The 22,865-nt window shown below is 44.0% G+C and overlaps 1 protein-coding gene across 1 annotated transcript in view; it reads right to left on the bottom strand.

Moving 5' to 3' along the window:
- The window catches only part of LOC126191206 (uncharacterized), a 307,035-nt gene that overhangs the window by 150,420 nt on the left and 133,750 nt on the right, over positions 1–22,865 (bottom strand). Inside the window, exon 5 of the mRNA XM_049932000.1 lies at positions 2,480–2,588. Within this exon, the coding sequence (XP_049787957.1) occupies positions 2,480–2,588 (109 nt within the window). The remainder of the gene's footprint in view (positions 1–2,479; positions 2,589–22,865) is intronic.

Raw genomic sequence — 22,865 nt, 5'->3', positions numbered from 1 at the left:
ATTGTGTGGCACCACATTCTGCAATTATCCTTAATTTATGAGCATGAGTGTAGAAGAAAGCATAGGAGACTACTGTTACTGTATAGAAGAAGGGCAAAAGAACTGGCCCACAAAATTACAGTCCAATGTCCATAACACTGGATTGCTGCAGAATTCTTGAACATATTCTCATTTCAAATATAATAAAGTTCCATTAGATGGAAAAGCTTCCATCCACAAATCAGCACAGTTTTGGACAGCACTGGCTTTGCAAAATGCAGCTTGTCCATTCTTCACAGAATATCCAGTGAACTATGGAAGAAGGAAGGAAGGAAGATTGGGTTTTTGTCCCATTGACATTGAGGTCATTAGAGATGGAGCTAAAGCTTGGATTGTGTCAAGGGTGGGGAAGGAAAGTGGCCACGCCCTTTCAAAGGAACCACACCAGCATCTGTCTGGGGCAATTTAGGGAAATCATGGAAATCCTAAATCTGGATGGCCAGTGTGGGTTTGAACCACTGTCCTCCCAAATGTAAGTCCAGAGTGGTAACCAATCTCATTCAATGTGAGCTATGGATGAAGGGCAATAGACAGATTACATATTCCCAAATTTCAGAAAAGCATTTGACTTGGTGTCTCACTGCAGGCTATTAACGAAGGTATGAACATGTGGAACAGGTTCCCAGATATGTGACTGGCTATAAGACTTACTGAGTAATCAGACCTAGTATACTGTCCTCAATGGCTAGTGTTCATTAGAGAGAAGGGTATCATCAGGAGTGCCTGAGGGAAGTCTGATAGGACAGCTGTTACTCTCTATATACATAAATAATCTATCTAAAAAGAAAGATGATGAGACTTACCAAACAAAAGCGCTGGCAGGTTGATAGACACACAAACAAACACAAACATACACACAAAATTCAAGCTTTCGCAACAAACGGTTGCTTCGTCAGGAAAGAGGGAAGGAGAGGGAAAGACGAAAGGATGTGGGTTTTAAGGGAGAGGGTAAGGAGTCATTCCAATCCCGGGAGCGGAAAGACTTACCTTAGGGGGAAAAAAGGACAGGTATACCCTCGCACACACAAACATAAATTATCTGACAGACAGGGTGGGCAGTAATCTGTGGCTGTTTGTTGATGATGCTGTGGTGTGCAGGAAGGCGCTGTCATTAAGTGACTGTTGGAGGATACAAGATGACTTAGACAATTTTTCTAGTTGGTGTAATAAATGGCAGTTAGCTTTTAATGAATTACAAGTAGGTTATTGCAGTTGAGTAATAAAAACAATCCTATAATGTTTGAATATATTAGTAATGTGCTACTTGACACAGTCAGGTTGAATAGTACACAGGTGTAAAATTGTGAAGCAATATGAAATGGAAAGAGCATGTAAGGATCATAGTGAGGAAAGAGAATGGTTGACTTTGGTTTATTGGAAAGGAGAACACTTATACAACACTTTGTGACCCACATTTGAGTATTGCTGAGGTCAGATTAAGGAAGACATCAAAGTAATTCAGAGGTGTGCTGCTAGATTTGTTACTGGTAGATTTGATCAACATGCAAGTATTATGAGGATGATTTAGGAAGTCAAAAGAATATCCCTGGAGGGGATGTGATGTTTTTCTCAAGAAATGCTTTTGAGAAAATTTAGAGAACTGGATTTTAAGCGGACAGCAGAACAATTATACTGCCACCAACATACATTTTGCATAAGGACCATGAATATGAGAGAAATTAGGGCTCATATGGAGACATACAGACCGTGGTTTTTCTGTTGCTCTATTTGTGAGTGGAACAGGAAATGAAATGACTTTTAATGGTGCAGCATACCCTCCACCACGGACTGTACGGTGTTTTGCAAAGTATGTACATACATGTAGATGTAGATAGAGTGCATTCCTCATTAAATAAAGCATATTAATATCAAATGTGGATAAAATTTTTGAAAAAGTACATGTTGAGCACAACATTGTATGGAAGTGAGTCACTGGCTGGAGAAAACTGGAAAAGAAGAGAATCAGAGGGTTTGAGATGTGGTGTTACAGATGAAAGCTAAATAAGGAGCTCCTCCACAAAATAGGAATATGTGGGAAATGTTAACCAGAAGAAGCTATAAGATGATGGGACATTTGTTAAGAAATCAAGAAATAATTTTTATGGTACCAGAGGCAGTGCACAGAACATCAAACAAATAATGACCAAATATCTTAGGCCTTGAGTACTAATTTAAAAAGATGCCTATTGGAAGAAAAGTTAATAAAAATAAAAATGTTGTGTTATTCACCAAGACTGAGTAGACATTTTCTATTTTGTTATGTTCAATCATAAATAAATAGCAAGCAGTTTCACGTCAGCCAGTGGGCTATGAGATACAGATAGCACAGCAGCTGCACAATCAATATAAAAGCTTATGGTCATGTTGTTAGGCAGAGAAAAATATCCCTTTTGTGAGAGTAATGGAATTGAATAAAATCAGTGTTTCATCCAAGACTCACCTATTATACTTTATCAATGTAGAGAAAAGATCAGCAAATTTTGAGCGGAAGTCCTTCCATTCATCGTTATCAAATGAGAAGTTTCCAATGTTATTCATTACCTTTCGTACTGTAAAAAAAGGAAATAACAAGAATACAATATAAGTCCTAGTGTTCATTCAAATATTATGTTTATTTCTTTTGCATCCACTTGATATACTATATGATGCACATAATAACTACAAATAATTTCATATGTTGCACAATTTAACTACAACACAAGCTTGGTAGGAGATAATAAAATAAATATCTATATTCTTAGAGACGTTTTTACAAATTTATGCATCATGTTTGTCCTCTTCAAAATAATTCTAGACTAAAGCACAATAACAATGCCCTTTCGAGTGGTTTCCGAGATGGGGAATAAAAAGAACAGGGTCTAAAATATTCTGAATAGCTGAAAGCTCACTGATGGAAACTTGCATTACAATGCATTGTTTTAGTGCAATATTCAACTGCATGCAGTGTCTGTATGCATGAGTCATTCAAGGAGTTGACAAACAGAACTTCATTTCAGATTCTCCCAACACTCATCTAGTAATTGCATCAAGTTCAATGTGGTAATGAGCCAAGGGCATGATTCAACCTAGTTGCCAATAGAATGCTACAGCTTTCTTGGTTCACACAAGTCTCATTACATTTCGTAAAAAATCTCCTCAAACAATGTAATGCAAAAAGTACACTACTGGCCATTAAAGTGATAACACCCAAAACAATAGCAAATAATTAAAGTTTACTTCTGTGTATATAGTACACTAAAAAAGATGTAATTAAATTGGTATGTGACTTGAGTTATACTATATTTTACAGACTATAAGACACACTTTTATTTTTTTCAAAAAATTACCTCCAAAATTCAGGTGCATCTTATACCCAAAATTACTATAAAAATGGCCAGTATTTGATTTAAAATTCCCACCAGTCTTACAAATGGTCATATATTCAATGTTGCAGGAAACATATGTCTATTTGGCAACACTGGATTCAACCAACAGCAGCAGTGCACCGACGCAAGAAACGAGAGTTGTAGGGAATTACAAGCTTCCTAACACTGTCTCCTTCCCGTCTGCCATCAAACACCCACAACAATGCCTAGTCTATGATGTGTCATTGCAGTCTGCAATGCCAGTGAATGTGAATTGAAAGTTATTTGTATTATGGGAAAAAAATACAACATTTCTGTAAGTAGCTAGTTTTGTAATGGAAAAAAAGGTATTCATATGATACGAGCTATAAAGTTAAAGTAATAGCTCATGCAGAAGAACATCCAAACAGAGCAGCTGAGCAGCATTTTGGACTTCCACTAAAAGGAAAAAACTATATTCGATTACTGTGCTTGCAATGAACAACTGAAAAAAAATGGGGAAGGCTAAATGCGCAAATACAGGACTGAATGCAAACTGGTCAAAACTAGAAGATGATGAATTGTAATGGATTCAAGGTCACCATCAAAATGGCACTGGAATTAATACAAAAATGATTCAAATACACACTCATAAGCTAGCACAAAAGTGGAACTTAACAGACTTTAAGATTGGATTTGATTGGTGCTACAGGTTTGTAAAGTGTCATGGACTTAGCATGTGAAAGAGAAAATATTATCTTTCCATTGCTTTATTATTCAGCATTGAGAATACCAGTGTGAAACTAACCCAAAGGGTGAATACGGACAAAATTCCTGACATTTGATGTGCCAAGTAATGGAACTGTTGCCATGAACAAGTGGACATGAAAAATGCACTACATTGTTGTCCTTTCATATTGTGCTGATCTTACTAAACTTAATCCAATGTTCATTTTCAAGTGCAAAACAATGCCAAAACCATTTTAAACAATGCTAAGTGTTGTTCAGATACATTCTTGAAGCTTTGTATGTAGGCTTTCATGAGATAGTTTGCATCTGTCTTCAAGTGTCTGCCATATCATTTTCCCAACAATTCTGTGATGCTCTCCCATGGGTCAAACAAACCTGTGACTGTTTCTACTGAACTTAGTCATATATGTTCAATAGCCTTTGTTAGTCTCATTTGTGAGAGGTCCAACACACAAGAGGCAATATTCTACGATATGAGTGTTTTGTAAGGCACCTTTGGCCTGATCTATGACTGATCCTCTGCGATCATTCCATTTTACATCTACATCTACATCGATATTCCTCAGTCCACCTTACGGTGCATCACGGAGGGTACCCTGTACCACCACTAGACATTTTCTTTCCTGATCCATTTGCAAATATAACTAGGGAAAATTGACTGTCCATATGCCTTCATATGAGTCTTGATTTCTCGTATCTTATATTCGTGGTCCTAATGTGCATTGGAGGCAACAGAATCATTCTGCATCAGCTTCAAATGCTGTTTCTCTACATTTCATGGTACACACACACATGCAAGGCCACGGTTATTTTTACACTAACTTTATGAGTAGTTGCCCTGAGAAGGCAGGTGTGTATGGAAAGGAAATATTTGGGGTAGCTTGACTTGTCTCCAGGGATTCCCATTTGAGCTCCCAATGCATCTCTGTAACACTTGCATGTTGTTCAAACCTACCAGTAACAAATCTAGTAGCCCATCTCTGAAATGCTTTGATATCTTCCTTTAATCCAACCTGGTACGGATCCCAAACATTTGAGCAGTACTCAAGAACAGTTGCACTAGCATCCTATATGTGGTCTCCTTTACAGATGCATCACCCTTTCCTAGAATTCTCCCAATAAACTGAAGTCCACCATTCACCTTTCCTTCTACAATCCTCACATGCTCATTCTATCTCATATTGCTTTGCAATATTACTCCCAGATATTTAAATGACATCACTGTGTCAGGCACGACACTATTAGTGCTTTATCAGAACATTACGGGTCTGTTTTTCTTACTCATGTGCATTAACTTACATTTTTCTATGTTTAGAGCTAGCTGCCATTCATCACACTGACTAGAAATTTTGTCTAAGTCATCTAGTATTGTACCACAGTTACTCAATGATGACACTTTACCATACATCACAGCATCATCAGCAAACAACTGCAGATTGATTACCATCCTGTCCACCAAATCATTTATGTATACAGAGAAAAACAGCCATCCTATCACACTTCCCTGGGGCACTCCTGATGATACCCTTGTCCCTGATGAATATTCACTGTGGAGGACAACATACTGGGTTCTATAATTTAAGAAGTCTTCGGGTCACTTGCGTATCTGTGAACCTATTCCACCTTCTTTAAGAGCCAGCAATGGGGCACCATGTCAAACACTTTCCCAAAATCTAGAAATATGGAATCTGTCTGTTGTCCTTCATCTATAGTTCACAGTATATCATGTAAGAAGTCCCTCAACTAGAATTAAATTGAGGCAGTTCTCCATGATTTTCATTTCTGAATCCCTGCTTTTGTTTTGCTAGCCTCTATTATAGTACCTGTCTCATCCGTGAGTGTCAGGACACTAACTTTGGTCCCACTAACAGAGTTCACACATGACTACAATTTTTTTCAAATATTATGAGACATCTTTTGATAATATTTTGCTATAATAGTTGTTGAAGACTTTAGCCAAATGTGTTTCCTTGCGTATCTCTATCTATAGCTCTAAACTTCATTTTTCACCTATTATGAAGGAGCCTATTTTTCTTTACAAGTTTATTTATAGTGATTGTAGACCATGGATGGTCCCTCCCATCATGAACTGTATATGATCTGTATGCTCCTGCAGTGAACTAAATGTTTCAAGTTTCTGCCTGAGATATGACATTACTGTCTTCTTATCTACTTTGCTGAACATTTCAATCTTTCTACTTGTTTCAGTTGAATGAGGCTTCTAGACACACTGTGTGTGCCTGATGATCGTTTCCAAATCCTGTTGCCATTTCTCTAAAGAGTACTATTATTTGTCGGACATTCAAAATACCAACTATTAACACACCCCTATCTTTTTCTGTCTGCTTCCTCCTGATATCGGACACAACACACAGCACAGCAGTCTTCACAGCAGGTGAAGTGAGTCTCATTCGCTCAGTTTCAGTTCCAGTGGAAGATAGCACCTCAAACTTGTATTTAGGGGATAGGTGGTGATAGGTGTAACACACTGAAATCTCCCTAGTCCCTGTCTCCCTTATGCAGTGAGCATGGACCTACCACTAACATACCACTCACAGTCAAGAGGATGAGTGGTGATACATCCTGTGTTCCCTGTGGAGGAGAGGTATCCACAGGAGAGGGCAGTAATTAATCATGTTTTCTATTTGTGCTACACGACTCTCAACAGACATCCCAACACACCCATTTGCAGCAGCTTCCCACTGCTTAACAATAGTCAGACCTATTTCCAGCTACTTACCAACAGCAATTAACTCATCCTGTGTGCGATAACAGCTCTCACACTGGGGCTGCCTTGTGGCTGGTGCAGTGTTTTACAAAACAATAAACACATTACTTTAAACTAAGCTTGCTGCTGAGTCTTTTGATTTCTCAATTTGTTGTGTTACACATATCACCAGTTCCCTCTAGGAACTGAAGTGATAAACAACCAACAAAGAGACTTCTCTTATAAGAGATTTCTTGAGAGAAACCCTACCATAAAAGTCTGTTCTCTGAAACTACATGGAACCCTTTTTTGTTGAAGCTATGGTCACTAACAAACACAAAAATAGCTTAAATCCATAAATACTATAAAAATGAATGTATGTATGTACATTCCACATCTCCTCCTGAACCACTGGGCCAGTTTCAACCAAACTTTGCACATATATCACTTACTGTCTGGAAAGAGTCGTTATGAGGGTAAGAAACACCTATCTGTCAAAGCTGTGGGGTGGGGGTGAAAAAGAAGTCAAGTCCACAGTGGATGAATAACCAGAATTTATTCATCCAGTAGTTGAGGATGAGAGCACTTAGTGACTTGCAGCAAACTTTGCACATAAATTTTATATCTTTATATGAAACTTTTTTTCACTCACAACCACAACAAATTACTACATTTTGCTGTCAATGGAGTAAAACTGCTGCATCAGGCATGATGTTCTAATTTATTATTTCTATACTACTAACTGTTTTTGCAGCACATTTTGCAGTCAGCATCCACTGAATGTAGCTGAAAAATTATGTCACTGTACAACAAAAAGCTCTGGAGTCATGACATCATAAACATTGAGATACATGAAAAAGAAAATTCAAGGCAAAAATCACTACAAAACAGATACACTATGTGTACAAATATGTGGGCAAAGCCATGGTAAAAAGCTCCTCCTAAACCCCTGGATTGATTTTAGCCAAACTTGGTACACATACCACTTATTATCTGGAAAGAAATTCTGTGAAAGTAGGAACCAGTAACCTTCTATTGGGGCAGGAGTGATAATGTGGAGAGAGGGTGGGATAGGAGGACGTGGACAGGCAAGGGGGGGGGGGGGGGGGAAGGACGAGATGGACACAGACTGGGGGGGGGGGGGAGATGGACAAAGGGAGGGGGAGGGTATAGGCAAAGAGAGGGGAGAGGAGGAAATGAACAAAGAAACGAAAGAGGAAGAGATGGCCACAGAGAGGGAAGAGGGGAGGAGATGGCCCAAGGGAGGGAGGAGGAAAAAATGGACAGAGAGAGGGGAGAGATAAATGGACAAAGAGGAGGAAGGAGGAGATGTGACATGGACCCAACAGGTCGTAGGAAGTACCCTGCAGAAATATTTAGCATTTAGGATTTTAGCATTTTAGGATTTTGTGCATGAACTCATGTTCTGTGGGATTCATATCAGGCAGTATGGGTGGCCGAATCATTTGCTCGAGCTGTCCAGAATCTTCTTCAAACCAATTGCAAACAATTGTCTCCTGCTGACATGGCACATTGTCATCCAAAAAATTCCCCTTGGTGACATTTTGGGACCATGGCTTCGTGGGGTCTATGCCACGCTCGAACCCTATCATCAGCTCTTCTACATCTACATCTACGTCATTACTCTGCTGTTCACAATAAAGTGCCTGGCATAGGGTTCAATGAACCACCTTCAAGCTGTCTCTCTACCGATCCACTTTCGAACGGCGCGCTGGAAAACGAGAACTTAATTTTTTCTGTGTGAGCCCTGATTTCTCTTATTTTATCATTATGATCATTTCTCCCTATGTAGGTGGGTGCCAATAGAATGTTTTCGGAATCGGAGTAGAAAACTGGTGTTTGAAATTCCATGACAACATTCCATGGCAACGAAAAACGCCCTCATTTTAATGATTGCCACTCCAATTTACGTATTATGTCTGTGGCACTATCTCCCCTATTTCGCGATAGCACAAAACAAGCTGTCTTTCTTAGTACTTTTTCGATGTCATCCGTCAGTCCCACCTGATGCGGATCCCACACCGCACAGCAGTACTCTAGAATAGGGTGGACAAGTGTGGTGTAAGCAGTCTCTTTAGTAGAACTGTTGCACCTTCTAAGAGTTCTGCCAATGAATCACAGACTTTGGTTTGCTCTACCCACAACATTATCTATGTGACCGTTCCAATTTAGGGTATTTGTAATTGTGAACCCCTAAGTATTTAGTTGAATTTACAGTCTTCAAGTTTGTGTGACTTATCGCGTAATCGAAATTTAGTGAATTTCTTTTAGTACTCATGTGAATAACTTCACACTTTTCTTTCTTCAGGGTCAATTGCCACTTTTCGCACCATACAGATTTACTTACATCATTTTGCAATTCGTTTTGATCATCTGATGGCTTTACAAGACGGTAAATGACAGCATCATCTGCAGATATCTGAGATGGGTACTGAGACTGTCTCCTATGTCGTTAATATAAATCAGGAACGATAGAGGACCTATAACACTTCCTTGGGGAACGCCGTATATTATTTATATTTTACTCGATGACTTTCCGTCTATTACTACGAACTGTGACTTTTCTGACAGGAAATCACGAATCCAGTCGCAATTTGCTTAGAAGACGCATGTGAGGAACGGTGTCAAAGTCTTCTGGAAATCTAAAAATATGGAATCAATTTGACATCCCCTGTCGATAGCACTTATTACTTAATGAGTATAAGGAGCTAGTTGTGTTTCACAAGAACGATATTTTCCGAATCCGTGCTGACTATATGTCAATAAATCGTTTTCTTGGAGGTACTTCACAATTTTCGAATACAGCATATATTCTAAAACCCTACTGCAAATCGACGTTAGTGATATGGGTCTGTAATTCAGGGGATTACTCCTACTTCCATTTTTGGGTATTGGTGTGACTTGAGCAATTTTCCAGTCTTTAGGTACGGATCTTTCTGTGAGAAAGCGGTTGTATATAATTGCTAAATATGGAGCTATTGTGTCAGCATACTCTGACTAGTATGCAATCTGGACCGGAAGCCTTGCTTTTATTTAGTGATTTAAGCTGCTTTGCGACACCGAGGCCGGCCGGAGTGGCCGAGCGGTTCTAGGCGCTTCAGTCCAGAACCACGCTGCTGCTACGGTCGCAGGTTCGATGATGATGATGATGATGATGATGATTAGTGTTTTAGGGCGCACAACAGCGAGGTTATCAGCGCCCGTACCCAAAAGTTCAATTCAGAGCCGAATTGTGAGAGAATTGGTATCGTTCAAATGGCAAGATTGGACACAGCACATCAAAACAGGGAGATAAAACTAAAAATAAAATAGCAGTACAAACAGGTAAAAATAATTAACGGTGGCTGAGTGACCACTTACAAATAATGGGTGACCAAACCACTGGACAGCACATTAACACTTCAATCCCAATATTTTGGGAAGAAGGCCAGACATCACACAAAAACGTAAAACTCTAGCGACACGCGCCTCATTATTAGTTAAAAGAGAGGGTAGGTCTGGTGGGAAACTGAAATCTTCCCTCAAACCCGCATATACAACACACTCAGTTAAAATGTGTCGTATCGACAGCTGTGTCCCACATGTCTGACACGTTGGTGGCTCCTCACTACGTAACAGAAAACCATGTGTCAAAGGACAATGGCCTATTCTAAGCCGTGTAAGGGCTACTTCCTCAGCTCGTCGTTGTCGGAAGGAGGTGAGCCACGGTCGGACAGAGTCCTTCACCGCTCGCAACTTATTATCCCTCACGTCCAGCCACTGAGCCTCCCACCAACGCATGACCTTCCGAGTCACGAATGCTGTTATTGCCTGCAGGGGGACGGAACAGCGAGCGGGAGGTGGGATGGAGCAAGCCTCCTTGGCAGCCGCATCTGCAAGTTCATTTCCAGGAATCCCTATGTGCCCTGGAACCCAGCAGAAAATTACATCCTTACCCTGCTGTTGCAAGAGCAGGAGTGCGTCCTGCACCTCTTGCACCATCCGATCTGCTGGGTACATCTGTTCAAGAGCGTGTAGAGCACTTTGGGAATAGGAGCAGATGAGGAATTTCGTGCCACGATGTCGGCACATATGCTCTAATGCTTGCAGAATGGCAAACAGTTCTGCATAGTAAACTGAGAACTGCTCTGGGAGCCCTATCCAATGGACAGTATCGGGAAACACAGCAGAGCAGCCCATAAAATCCCCCTGTTTAGACCCATCCGTGTAAACAGTAATAAAATCTGAATGGCGTTCCAAAATCTCAGTAAGTTTAATTTTAAAAAGGTGGTCCGGGGTACAATACTTCCTGTAAGCAGCCAGATCAAGAAGTAATCTTGGCCTTTGTAGTCGCCAGGGAGATCCCCTACTCCATCCCTGGTGGAGTACCTTAATGCCCTCCAGGTGTACTGACTCGAGACTCTCCTTTGCACGGATGCCAAACGGCTTTGTTGCCGCCGGACGGTGGCGGAAGAGACGTGCCAGTGCCAGCTGGGAAAAAGTGTTGGACGCCAATGAAAGAGGAGTGGACTTGGCCCTGTACGCGTGCCGTACCACGAGGAGGAGACGCCGAATGGACAGCGGAGGCTCTCCCGCCTCGACACACCGACTAGCAACTGGACTCGTGCGATAAGCCCCCGTTGAAAGCCTAATACCCTCATGGTGAATCACATCCAACATTTTGAGGTAGGAAGGTCTTGCAGAGCCGTAAGCTTGACACCCATATTCCAGCCGAGGGCACACAAAGGCCTTATAAAGTTGGAGCAGACGTGCCCTGTCAGCGCCCCAGGATCTATGACTGACGCATTTAAGGACGTTTAAAGCCTTGAAACAGCGGACTTTTAGATCCTTTAAGTGTGGCAACCATGTGAGCTTCTCATCAAAAATAAGCCCGAGATATTTCACTTTTTCCATACAGGGGAGAACAGTGTCTCCTAGTTTTAAAACAGGAAGATTAAAAAGAGAACGGGAACGGTTAAAATCTACACAAACGGTCTTCTCCAAAGAGAATTTAAAGCCCGTGGTCTTAGACCATTCCTCCAATCGCACGAGTGTCAGCTGTAATTGGCGTGTAGCAGCTGTGAGGGAGGAAGACGCACAGAAAATGGAGAAATCGTCCACAAACAAGGAGCACTGCACGGGCCGTCGTACTGTGGACGCAATACTATTGATGGCAATTGCGAAAGCTGTCACACTGAGGACGCTTCCTTGAGGGACACCGTTCTCCTGCTTAAAACGGTCAGACAGGACATTCCCAACCTTATACTTAAAATACCTGTCCGACAGAAAGGATCTGATGAGTGTGGGTAAACGCCCACGGAAACCCCACTCATAAAGCTGCCGCAAAATGGTATGCCTCCAGGTAGTATCGTACGCCTTCTCCAGGTCGAAGAAAACCCCGATAAGGTGTTGCTTACGTAGGAAAGCATCTTGTATCGCTGTTTCGAGTAGGATCAGGTTATCTAGGGTCGAATGATACCTCCTGAACCCACACTGGCAGCGGGTAAGTAAGGATCTGGATTCGAGAACCCACACCAGGCGCCTATTGACCATACGCTCAAATGTCTTCCCGACGCAGCTCGTGAGACTAATGCTACGGTAGCTACTGGGTTCGGTCCGATCCTTCCCTGGTTTTAAAAGGGGAATTAAAATCGATTCTTTCCACGAACTAGGAAAGTCGCCTGTCTTCCAAATTTCATTAAAAAGTTGAAGGAGGACCTCCTTTGACCGCAGATCCAACTGCTGCAGCATGCTATACGATATCAGGTCTGGACCAGGTGCGGTATCCCGAGATACGGACAGTGCAGAGCCTAACTCTCACAAAGAGAAAGGCTGGTTGTATTCCTCAGTGTTGTTTGAACGGAAATCAAAACCAGCCCTCTCCTGTGTACCCCGATAGCGCAGAAATTCTGGGTCCTGGCTAGAATCGGCCGTAATAGTTTGAAAAGATTCTGCCAACGCCCGGGCGATGTCTCTTGGAGATGTTAGGAGACACCCCCGCTCACGTATAGCTGCTAGTGGCGGTCGAGAGTATCGCCTTGAGATCCTCCTAATGGCTTCCCATACTTTGCTTGAAGATGTGGACCTATTGATGGAGTTCAGGAACTCACGCCAAGACCTCCGTTTACTCTCCCTAAGGATTTGTCTCGCCCGCGCCCGTGCTATTCGGAAAGTTGTCAGATGCGCAGCAGTGGGGCACCGACGGAATCTTCTCAAAGCCGCCCGTCTGTCTCTAATGGCGGTACGACAGTCGTCATTCCACCAAGGGACAGGCTGCCTCACAGGTGTTCCCTTTGACTTTGGTATGGATACATCAGCGGCATGGTGAATCACCGCCGTAATGTGATCCACCCAATCCTGGACGCCTTCACACCGTTCAAAAACAGCCAACTGTCGGTAGAGCGTCCAGTTTCCCTTCCGGAACAACCATTTCGGCGGCCGTGCGACACGACCCATTTCAACTGGCAGATGGAGCCAGATAGGATAATGGTCGCTGCCATGAAGGTCGTCGTCTACGACCCACTGAGCAATGTCCGCAAGCACAGGCGAACAAAGAGAGAGGTCTATGGCAGAAGACGAACCTGAAGCGGTGCTGAAATGCGTGGCCTGACCTGTGTTCAGCAGTATGATGTCGGAAGTCCTGATCAACTGCTCAATCATCTGGCCTCTGGGGCAGGTGTTGTTGGAACCCCATAATGCATTATGAGCATTAAATTCTCCTAAAATGAGAAAGGGACGGGGTAGCTGATCAATGAGCCGTGCGAGGGCTTCACTGTCAATAAGCTCAGCGGGTGGTAAATACAAGGAGCACACTGTGACATTAACCTGGGCCAGGATCCGACCTGCAACCGCTTGTAGCGCTGTGGTTAAGGGCACAGGTGAGGAGTGGAATGTGTCCTTAATGAACACTGCCACCCCACCTTGAGCCCTATTACCAGTCAGGTCGTCTTTCCTGTACATGTGATATCCTGTAAGTACAGGCGTGTCAGTCTCTGTAAAATGTGTCTCTTGCAAAGAGATGCAAAAGGGGTTTTCCTGTACTAACAGCCGCAATTCTGGAAAGCGAGGTCTGACGCCATTCAGATTCCACTGAAGTATGGGAGCCATATCAGCGTTTCGGTTTAGAATTCCCCCTGTCTTTGCGCCGCGCTGGTGAGGCACTTGTAGAGCGAGTGGCAGCGGAGGGGCTGCCAGGTTCTGGGGAAGAGGTATCAAAATCCATGACGATTTCCTCCTCATCAGTCAGGGATGCCATGACGACATCCGATAGTGCCTTTGGCAGGTTTGACGGCAAACGCCGTGCCCCTTTTCCAGGTCCCGTTTTCTTTGTGGAAGTCGGGGATGGGGGAAGTGGAGAGGCACTCTGTTTCTGGAGGGCCTTCGAAGGCTTCACTGTAGCTGTCTCTGCAATAGCGGTTGGTGCAGGCGGAGCAGCCTGAATAGCTATATCGTTAGTGGGAGTGCTCTGGCAGGTACAAACGCAGGTACAGGTATTGGTGGAGGATACTGCTACGACTGATGACCATAGATGTTAAGTCCCATAGTGCTCAGAGCCATTTGAACCATTTGATACTGCTACGCTGGACATGGTCTGCGTCGAAGCGTCTACTTGCGACGCACGGTTGTGCACCAAGGAGGCATAGGATGTGGCAAAGACAGGGGGTTTTGTAGCCCTATACTCTTTTTTGGCTTCCATATAAGGTAGCCTCTTTGTCACCTTGATCTCCTGAATTTTTCGTTCTTCCGCAAAGACGGGGCAGTCTCTGCTCCAGACGGGATGGCTCCCAGAGCAGTTGATACACACCGCTGGAGATGTGCAGTTGGTCCCAGCTTCATGAGCTGCCTTGCCACATATACCGCAGGTTGGGTCACCCCCACAACTCATTGTCGTATGGCCAAATCGCTGACATTTGAAACAGCGCATAGGGTTAGGTATATAAGGCCGAACCCTAAGTCGGAGGAAACCAGCCAGAACGTATTCAGGTAAGACAGGCGAATTGAAAGTCACAATGAAGGTGGCAGATTTCTCAATAACTCCATTATTCCTACGTGTCCTTTGTTTCACGTCTACAATCCCCTGTGTTGCCCATTCTTGCTTCAGCTCATCGACATCGAGATCCATTAAATCACGGCAGGTGACAACACCTTTACTGGAGTTGAGGGAATTGTGCAACTCGACAGTAATATCATACTCGCCTAACTTGGTTGACTTTCGAAGCAGCTCCACTTGCTTTGCCCTAGTAGTCTCAACTGACAGGGTACCATTCCTCAGGCGTTTGATAGATTTCAGTGCACCTGCGAGTCCTTCTAAACCTTTATGTATGTAGAAAGGAGACACTTTTTCAAATGATCCCTCCTTCCTCTTAATCACGATGAAAACATTGTCATTTACGACTCCATGAGCCCTGTTACTCTTTTCCATCTGCATATCTGGAGGACTAGCCTCCCTCATGTGCTTGACTGATTGCGAAGTTGGTGAACGGAAATACGTGGTTGCCATGTGCGTCCCACGAGCAGCTAGTGAACTAAAGGTCCGCTCAGACAGAGCCCCGCGTGCCTGAGTAAGCCCTATACAACTGGGGTGCGGCAGGTGCCCCAGAGGTTGCCCGCTTGCGACTGTTCCACCTCAACAGCCGTGCATCTCATAGGCGCGGAGCACACCAGAAGATTGAGGGGTTTTTATAGAGGTTGTCCTTCCTCGCAATCCAGGCGGTCAAGCCAAGATTACCATTCCCCGCAGCACACAACATTCCACCGCCGCGCCATGCGGTGGTCGCTGAAGCATGTCCGGGGTTTACGGTGACAGGAGACTGGCGGCGCTGACCAGGGGCTGAGTACGGGCTTGGCGACGCCGGGGTCCTGAGCTGGGGACTGGTCGCAAGTTCGAATCCTGCCTCAGGCACTGATGTGTGTGATGTCCTTAGGTTAATTAGGTTTAAGTAGTTCTAAGTCTAGGGGACTGACGACCTCAGACGTTGAAGTCCCATAGTGCTTAGAGCCATTTGAACCTTTTTTTTTAGCGACACCGAGGATATCTATTTCTATGTTTCTCATCTCGACAGTTGTTCTTGATTGGAATTCAGGAATATTTACTTCGTCTTCTTTGGTGAAGGAGTTTCGGAAAATCGTGTTTAATAACTCTGCTTTAGTGGCACTGTCATCAATGACTTCACCGTTGTTATTGCGCGGTGAAGGTATTGATTGCGTCTTGCCACTGGTGTGCTTTATGTATGACCAGAATCACTTCGGGTTTTCTGCCAGATTTCGAGACAGAGTTTTGCTGTAAAAATTATTGAAAGTATCTCACATTTCGAACTTCTGCAAAACTTTCCCAGTCTTGGGGACTTTGTGTTCTTTTAAATTTGGCATGCTTTTTTTGCTGATTCTGCAACAACGATCTGACCCGTTTTGTGTACCATGGGGGATTAGTACCATCACTTATTAATTTATGTGGTATACATCTCTCAATTGCTGTCGATACTATCTCTTTGAAATCGTTCCACAACTTTTCTACGCTTACATGATCAGATTGGAAGGAGTGCAGACTGTCTCTTAAAAAGGCGTTAAGAGCATTTTTATCAGGTTTTGTAAATATATATACTTCGCGTTTCTTTTTGACGGTTGTAGGAGTTACGGTACTCAGCCTAGCAGCTACTGCCTTGTGGCCGCTAATCCCTGTATTTGTCACGATACTCACTATTTGTTGCTAACACGTCAAGTACGGTTTCGCAACCATTTACGCTTCGAGTGGGCTCATGAACTAATTGTTCAAAATAATTTTCTGAGAAAGCATTCGGTACGATTTCGGATGACGTTTTTTGCCTGCTGACGGATTTAAACGTATAATTTTTCCAGCATGTCGAAGGTAGATGAAAGTCACCACCGACTATAGCTATATGAGTGGGGTACCTATTTGAAATGAGACTCAAGTTTTCTTTGAACTGTTTAGCAATTATATCTTCTGAGTCGGGGGGGGGGGGGGGTCGGTTAAATGACCCAATTAATAGTTTAGTCCGATTGTCAAGTATAACCTCTACCCATACTATTTCGCAGGAACTATCTACTTCAATTTCACTGTAAGGCAAACTACTTCTGACAGCAATAAATACTCCACCAGCAACTGTATTTAATCTATCCTTTCTGAACACTGTTAGATTGTTAGAAAAAAACTTCTGCTGAATTTATTTCCGGCTTTAGCCAGCTTTCTGTGACTATAACTGTTTGAGCCTTAGTGCTTTCTATTAGGGCTTAGAGCTGTGGTTCTTTCCCAACGCAGCTATGACAATGTACAACTACAATACCGATCGTATCTACAACTGACTTGCTGTGTTTTACCTGTCCCCTTTTAGACAGAGGCCCTCTAACCTAAAAGAACCCCCCAGTCCCTTCCACACAGCCCCCTCTACCCGTGTAGCCGCCTCCAGTGTGTAGTGGACTCCTGACCTATTAAGTTGAACCTGGAAACACAACCACCCGATGGCGCAAGTCAAGGAATCTGCAGCCTACACGGTCACAGAATTGCTTGAGCCTCTGGTTCAGACCCCCCACTCATCTCTGCACCAAAGGACCACAGTCGGTTCTATCGACGATGCTGCAGATGGTGAGCCCCGCCTTAATCTCACAAGCAAGACTGGCAGTCTTCACCATTTCCGCTAGCTGCCCAAAACCAGAGAGAATCTTCTCCAATCCAAAGCGATATACGTCATTGGTACCTACATGAGCCACCACCTGCATATGGCTGCACCCTGTACTCTTCATGGCATCTGGAAGTAGCCTTTCCACATCCGGAATGACTCCCCCAGGTATGCACACGGAGTGCACACTGGCTTCCTTCCCCTCCTTGGCAGCCATGTTCCTAAGGGGCCCCATTACATGTCTAGCGTTGGAGCTCCCAATTACCAGCAAACCCACCCTCTGTGAACGACCAGATATTGTGGGCCAAGAAGCTTCCTCTGGAAAAGGGTGGACGACTGCATCTCGCTCAGAAACATTGTCAGCCACAGATAACACCCAAAACCTGTTCGTCAAACGAACCGGGGAGGCCCTACGATCGGCCCCTCGGAAATTCATTTGCTGCCTGCCAGACTTTAGAATGATCTCACACTCGACCACGGGTGAGGGGTCATCCTGAGTGCAGGCAGTAACCGGGGCAGCCACAGCAGTGGACTGAACGGGGGACATGTGGGACGTGCTCGATGTCACTTGCGTCTCTGCGACTGACCCCCTGCCAGTGATGTCCCTTGGCGGTAGCCTCAAGCTGTGTGATGGAAGCCAACACAGCCTGGAGCTGTGAGTGAAGGGTCGCCAACTCAGGTCGCATCTGTAGACAGCAATCACAGTTCCTATCCATTACTGCAGTCGCTCCCATTTGAAGCTCGTAAAAATATACAACAAACGAACAGTGTACTCGGCTTATTAGCGGTAGGAATCCGAAGTGCTCTCTCACTAACGGTCTAAATGGCACTGAGCTACACTAACAAAACAAGCAGAAGCCTGTACAATCTGAAGGTTAATATAAGGGTCGATTGCAACGGCGGTACAGTATGCTACACTGTTATTAAAATAAAAGCTTTTACCTAGTAGGCACTCTAGCACGCAAGAAATTACAAAAATAATCTACTAACTACACAGGTATGTGTAAGTAAATAAGCTGCTCCTGCTGGAAGCTCGTAAAAATATGCAACAAACGAACAGTGTACTAGCCTTCTTAGCAGCAGGAACACGAGGTGCTCTGTCACTCTTAGCAACTGAAATCGGGGCTCTCTCGACAGGCCACGGTTTTCCAGTCGTCTTGGGTCCAAGCAATACGGTCACAAGCCCAAGAGAGGCGCTGCAGACAATGTCGTGATGTTAGCAAAGGCACTCGCGTCGGTCCTCTGCTGCCATAGACCATTAACGCCACACTCTCCTAACGGATACGTGCGTCGTACGTCCCACATTGATTTCTCCGGGTTGTTTCACACGGTGTTGCTAGTCTGTTAGCACTGACAACCACGCAAACGTCATTGCTGTCGGTCGTTAAGCGAATGCCATTCGCCATTGCATTGTCCGTGTGAGAGGTAATGTCTGAAATTTGGTATTCTCAAAATGGTTCAAAAGGCTCTGAGCACTATGGGACTTAACATCTGAGGTCAACACTCCCCTAGAACTTCGAACTACTTAAACCTAACTAACCTAAGGACATCACACACACCCATGCCCGAGGCAGGCTTCGAACCTACGACCGTAGCGGTCGCGCGGTTCCAGACTGAAGCGCCTATAACCGCTCGGCCACTCCGGCCGGCTTGGTATTCTCGGCACACTCTTAACACTGTGGATCTCGGAATATCGAATTCTCAACCGTTTTTCGAATTGGAATATGCGATACGTCTAGCTCCAATCACCATTCAACGTTCAAAGTCTGTTAATTCCCGCTTGCGGTGATAATCACTTCGGAAACCTTTCCACATGGATCACCTGAGTACAAATGAAAGCTCCGCCAATGTGCTGCCCTTTTATATCTCGTGTAATACTATTGCCATCTGTATGTGTGCACGTCGCTATCCCACGGCTTTTGTCACCTCAGTGTACACTGCTGTCGAAAACGAAAACTAAATTTAACAACATAGGTTAGTTATAAAATATGCTACAGCAACTGTAAATCACAAATTACGATCTCCCACGAAATATGTTCTGCACAACACTACCATCGTCCGAAAATCCAAAGAAAAAAAGGAAAAGAAAAATGTACGTTTAAGGAGATATACACTGAAATTTGGGGTGAACGATTTTTTTCAGCTAGGATTCCACTACTAAAATTACATCAAGCGCAAATGTGGATTACACCTAATTTTATAACAGGAAATAGCATTTTCGCTGCACTCAAAATTCGAAAATACACAATATATCACGACACAGGCTCGAATTTTGATACAGCTGTCACGGAAAACACGTATAAATTTTACGTGAGAAGTCGCGTTATATACGTAAATGTAAGTAAATAATGTAAGGGTTTTGTACTTAGCTGGTTACGTGGCACTTTCTACACTAGCGTGACAAAGGTGAGCACTGCAGCTGCAGTGTATCTGACTAAACTAACGTAAATTCGTTCAGCAGGAGGTTGCTAATAGCGTACTGCGTAACGATTTCTGCAGCGTTCCGCTTGATCAGGGTTTTAGGCGTATGATAAAGATCATACGCATAACATAATTTCAAGTCCTATATGATGTATGATCCGAAGTGAAGGATTATACGCGAAAATATAATTTTTGGTTTTTTTACTTTCTGAGCGAGATACCGTTGCGAAACAATTCAATTCTGCATACGTTATTAGGTTATTGTCAACCGATGTTGAAGCACGTGCACAACAATGAATTACGCTCACGCTGTGTTGTTACAGTTCTGCTTAATACTTACATATTTAATTATCAACGAATTTCATCTAGGTGCTTCCTTTAGTGAATATTTTCTCTTTAATTCTCGTAGTTATACCGGAAGCTATGCTGTGAGCTGTTTAAAAATCATTCTCAGTTCTTCATGCTCTAGTTTGGTAGGTACCACACCTTATCAAACAACATATAATTTTAGCACTTTGTGTTAATTTATGTAATTTGTTAAGCGGATGTAATGTCCAGTAGAGATGAAGAAATGTGCGGTGTTTCTACGCCAAAGAAAAAGATACAAAGACGTGAGTTGCCAAAAGTGAGAAACCTCACCACAGGTTTCAACAATAATGCACTGCATGGGAAGTGGATCCAGTATTTCGTCCATGGATAACGAAGGACCCTAATAATTGCTGTAAGTCAAAATCCAAATGTTGTAACGGCGACTGGAATAGTCGCGGGGTTGAAGCGGCGGAAAGTGCGGCAGGACCCATGGAACAGCCCACGAACAACAACACAATGGGAGAGGAAGGACACAACCAACGGACAGAACGAGCAACGACAAGATCGAAACAACGGAGTCACAAGAAAACCTAATAACCACATCCACTCGTACACAGAACAAGTAAGTAAATAAGCTGTCTAAGGCGAGGCGATGTATCCAGAGACATACGCAAGATTAGACTGGCTGGCTGAGCTTCTTTTTTCTTTATTTATTGTGATTTAATTCCCCTGCCCCATATGGGTAGGGGAGGGGTGTCAGCGGCACAATCCACCGCTCTTCAGGCGAGTGACATGACAACTAAAACAAGAATAAAATGTTACATATATAAGGCGATAAAAAGGGGAACATAAAACAGAGTAAGGGGAGAAATGGAGGTAAAAATACACTGACATGGAGACGTTCATGGGGGACAATTAAAAAAGTCACTAGAAAGTTAAAAAAAAACACAGTTGGCGATTCGTAAAACACAAATGTTGTAACGGCGACTGGAATGGTCGCGGGGTTGAAGCGGCGGAAAGTGCGGCAGGACCCATGGAACAGCCCACGAACAACAACACAGTGGGAGAGGAAGGACACAACCAATGGACAGAATGAGCAACGACAAGATCGAAACAATGGAGTCACAAGAAAACCTAATAACCACATCCACTCGTACATAGAACAAGAAAGTAAATAAGCTGTCTAAGGCGAGGCGATGTATCCAGAGACATACGCAAGGTTAGACTGGCTGGCTGAGCTTTTTTTTTTCTTTATTTATTGTGATTTAATTCCCCTGCCCCATATGGGTAGGGGAGGGGTGTCAGCGACACAATCCACCACTCTTCAGGCGAGTGACATGACAACTAAAACAAGAATAAAATGTTACATATATAAGGCGATAAAAAGGGGAACATAAAACAGAGTAAGGGGAGAAATGGAGGTAAAAATACACTGACATGGAGACGTTCATGGGGGACAATTAAAAAAGTCACTAGAAAGTTAAAAAAAACACAGTTGGCGATTCTTAAAACACAAAGAAGACACTGAATGCACATGCACAGATTAAAAGTCGGCCACAGTATTAAAAATACTCCAGAACAACACACTTAAAACCCACTTGGAGCACACACAATGAAGAATAAAACTGCCAGGTGGGACCTGCCGAGGGAAAGGCCAGATAGGATGGAAAAGGAGGGGAGAGCAAGGTGCAGCAGGGGAGGCGGTGGGATTAAGAGAGTAGGGGTGTCGGCAGGTACACTAAGAGGCAGGAGACATGTGGGGCAGAAGATGAAGAGGGAAGAGAAGGCAGGAGGGAACGCAGAGACACTGAAAGGGAGCACAAGAGAGGGAGGGGTAGTAGGAGGGGGAAGCCGGTCAGGAGAAGGGAGGGGGAGGAGAGGGAGCCCTGAGGAGGAGGCAGGAAGATGGGGTTAGAGTTGGTAGGAACGGTAGATGTCAGGGCGAAGCTCATTATCCGGGAGGGGTAGATGGTGGAAGTTGCATTGGGAAAGGAGGCGGAGGGTGTGGAGATGGAGAGAGGGTGGGATGCAACTGTAAAGGCGCAGCAACGGGTTGGGTGTGGAGATGAAGGGAGACACCAGGGGGTGAGGGGGATCAATGCGGCGGACAATATATAGTGTGCAGATGTGTTCAAGGAAAAGGAGAAGGTGGGGGAAGGGGATGAGGTCGTAGAGGATGCGCACGGGGGACGGAAGGTGGATGTGGAAGGCGAGGCAGAGCACATGGCGTTTGAGGATTTGGAGGGCTTCATAGAACTGGGGAGGTGTGGAAATACAAGTGACGCTGGCATAACAGAGGATGGGGCGAGTCAAGGATTTGTAGTTGTGGATGGTGGAAGGATGCAGACCCCACATCCGGCCGGACGGGAGTTTCAGGAGGCAGACTCAGTTGTGAGCTTTGTTTTGGATGGTAAGGATATGGGGAGTCCAGGTGAGGTGGCGGTCGAGGGTGAGGTCAAGGTATTTGAGGGTAGGAGTGAGGTGGATAGGACGGCCATAAATGGTGAGGTAGAAATCATGGAGACGGAAAGAGCGGGTGGTGCGGCCTATGATGATCGCCTGAGTCTTGGAGGGGTTGATATGGAGGAACCACTGGTTGCACCAAGCTGTGAATTGGTCAAGGTTGGTTTGGAGGGTACGTTGGGACCGTTGAAGGGCTAGGAAGGCGGTGTCATCAGAAAA

Source organism: Schistocerca cancellata, chromosome 6, assembly GCF_023864275.1.
Source record: "Schistocerca cancellata isolate TAMUIC-IGC-003103 chromosome 6, iqSchCanc2.1, whole genome shotgun sequence".
Lineage (NCBI taxonomy): Eukaryota > Metazoa > Arthropoda > Insecta > Orthoptera > Acrididae > Schistocerca > Schistocerca cancellata.
The sequence above is the reverse complement of the archived record's forward strand: the minus strand, read 5'-3'. Positions and strand labels throughout refer to the sequence as shown.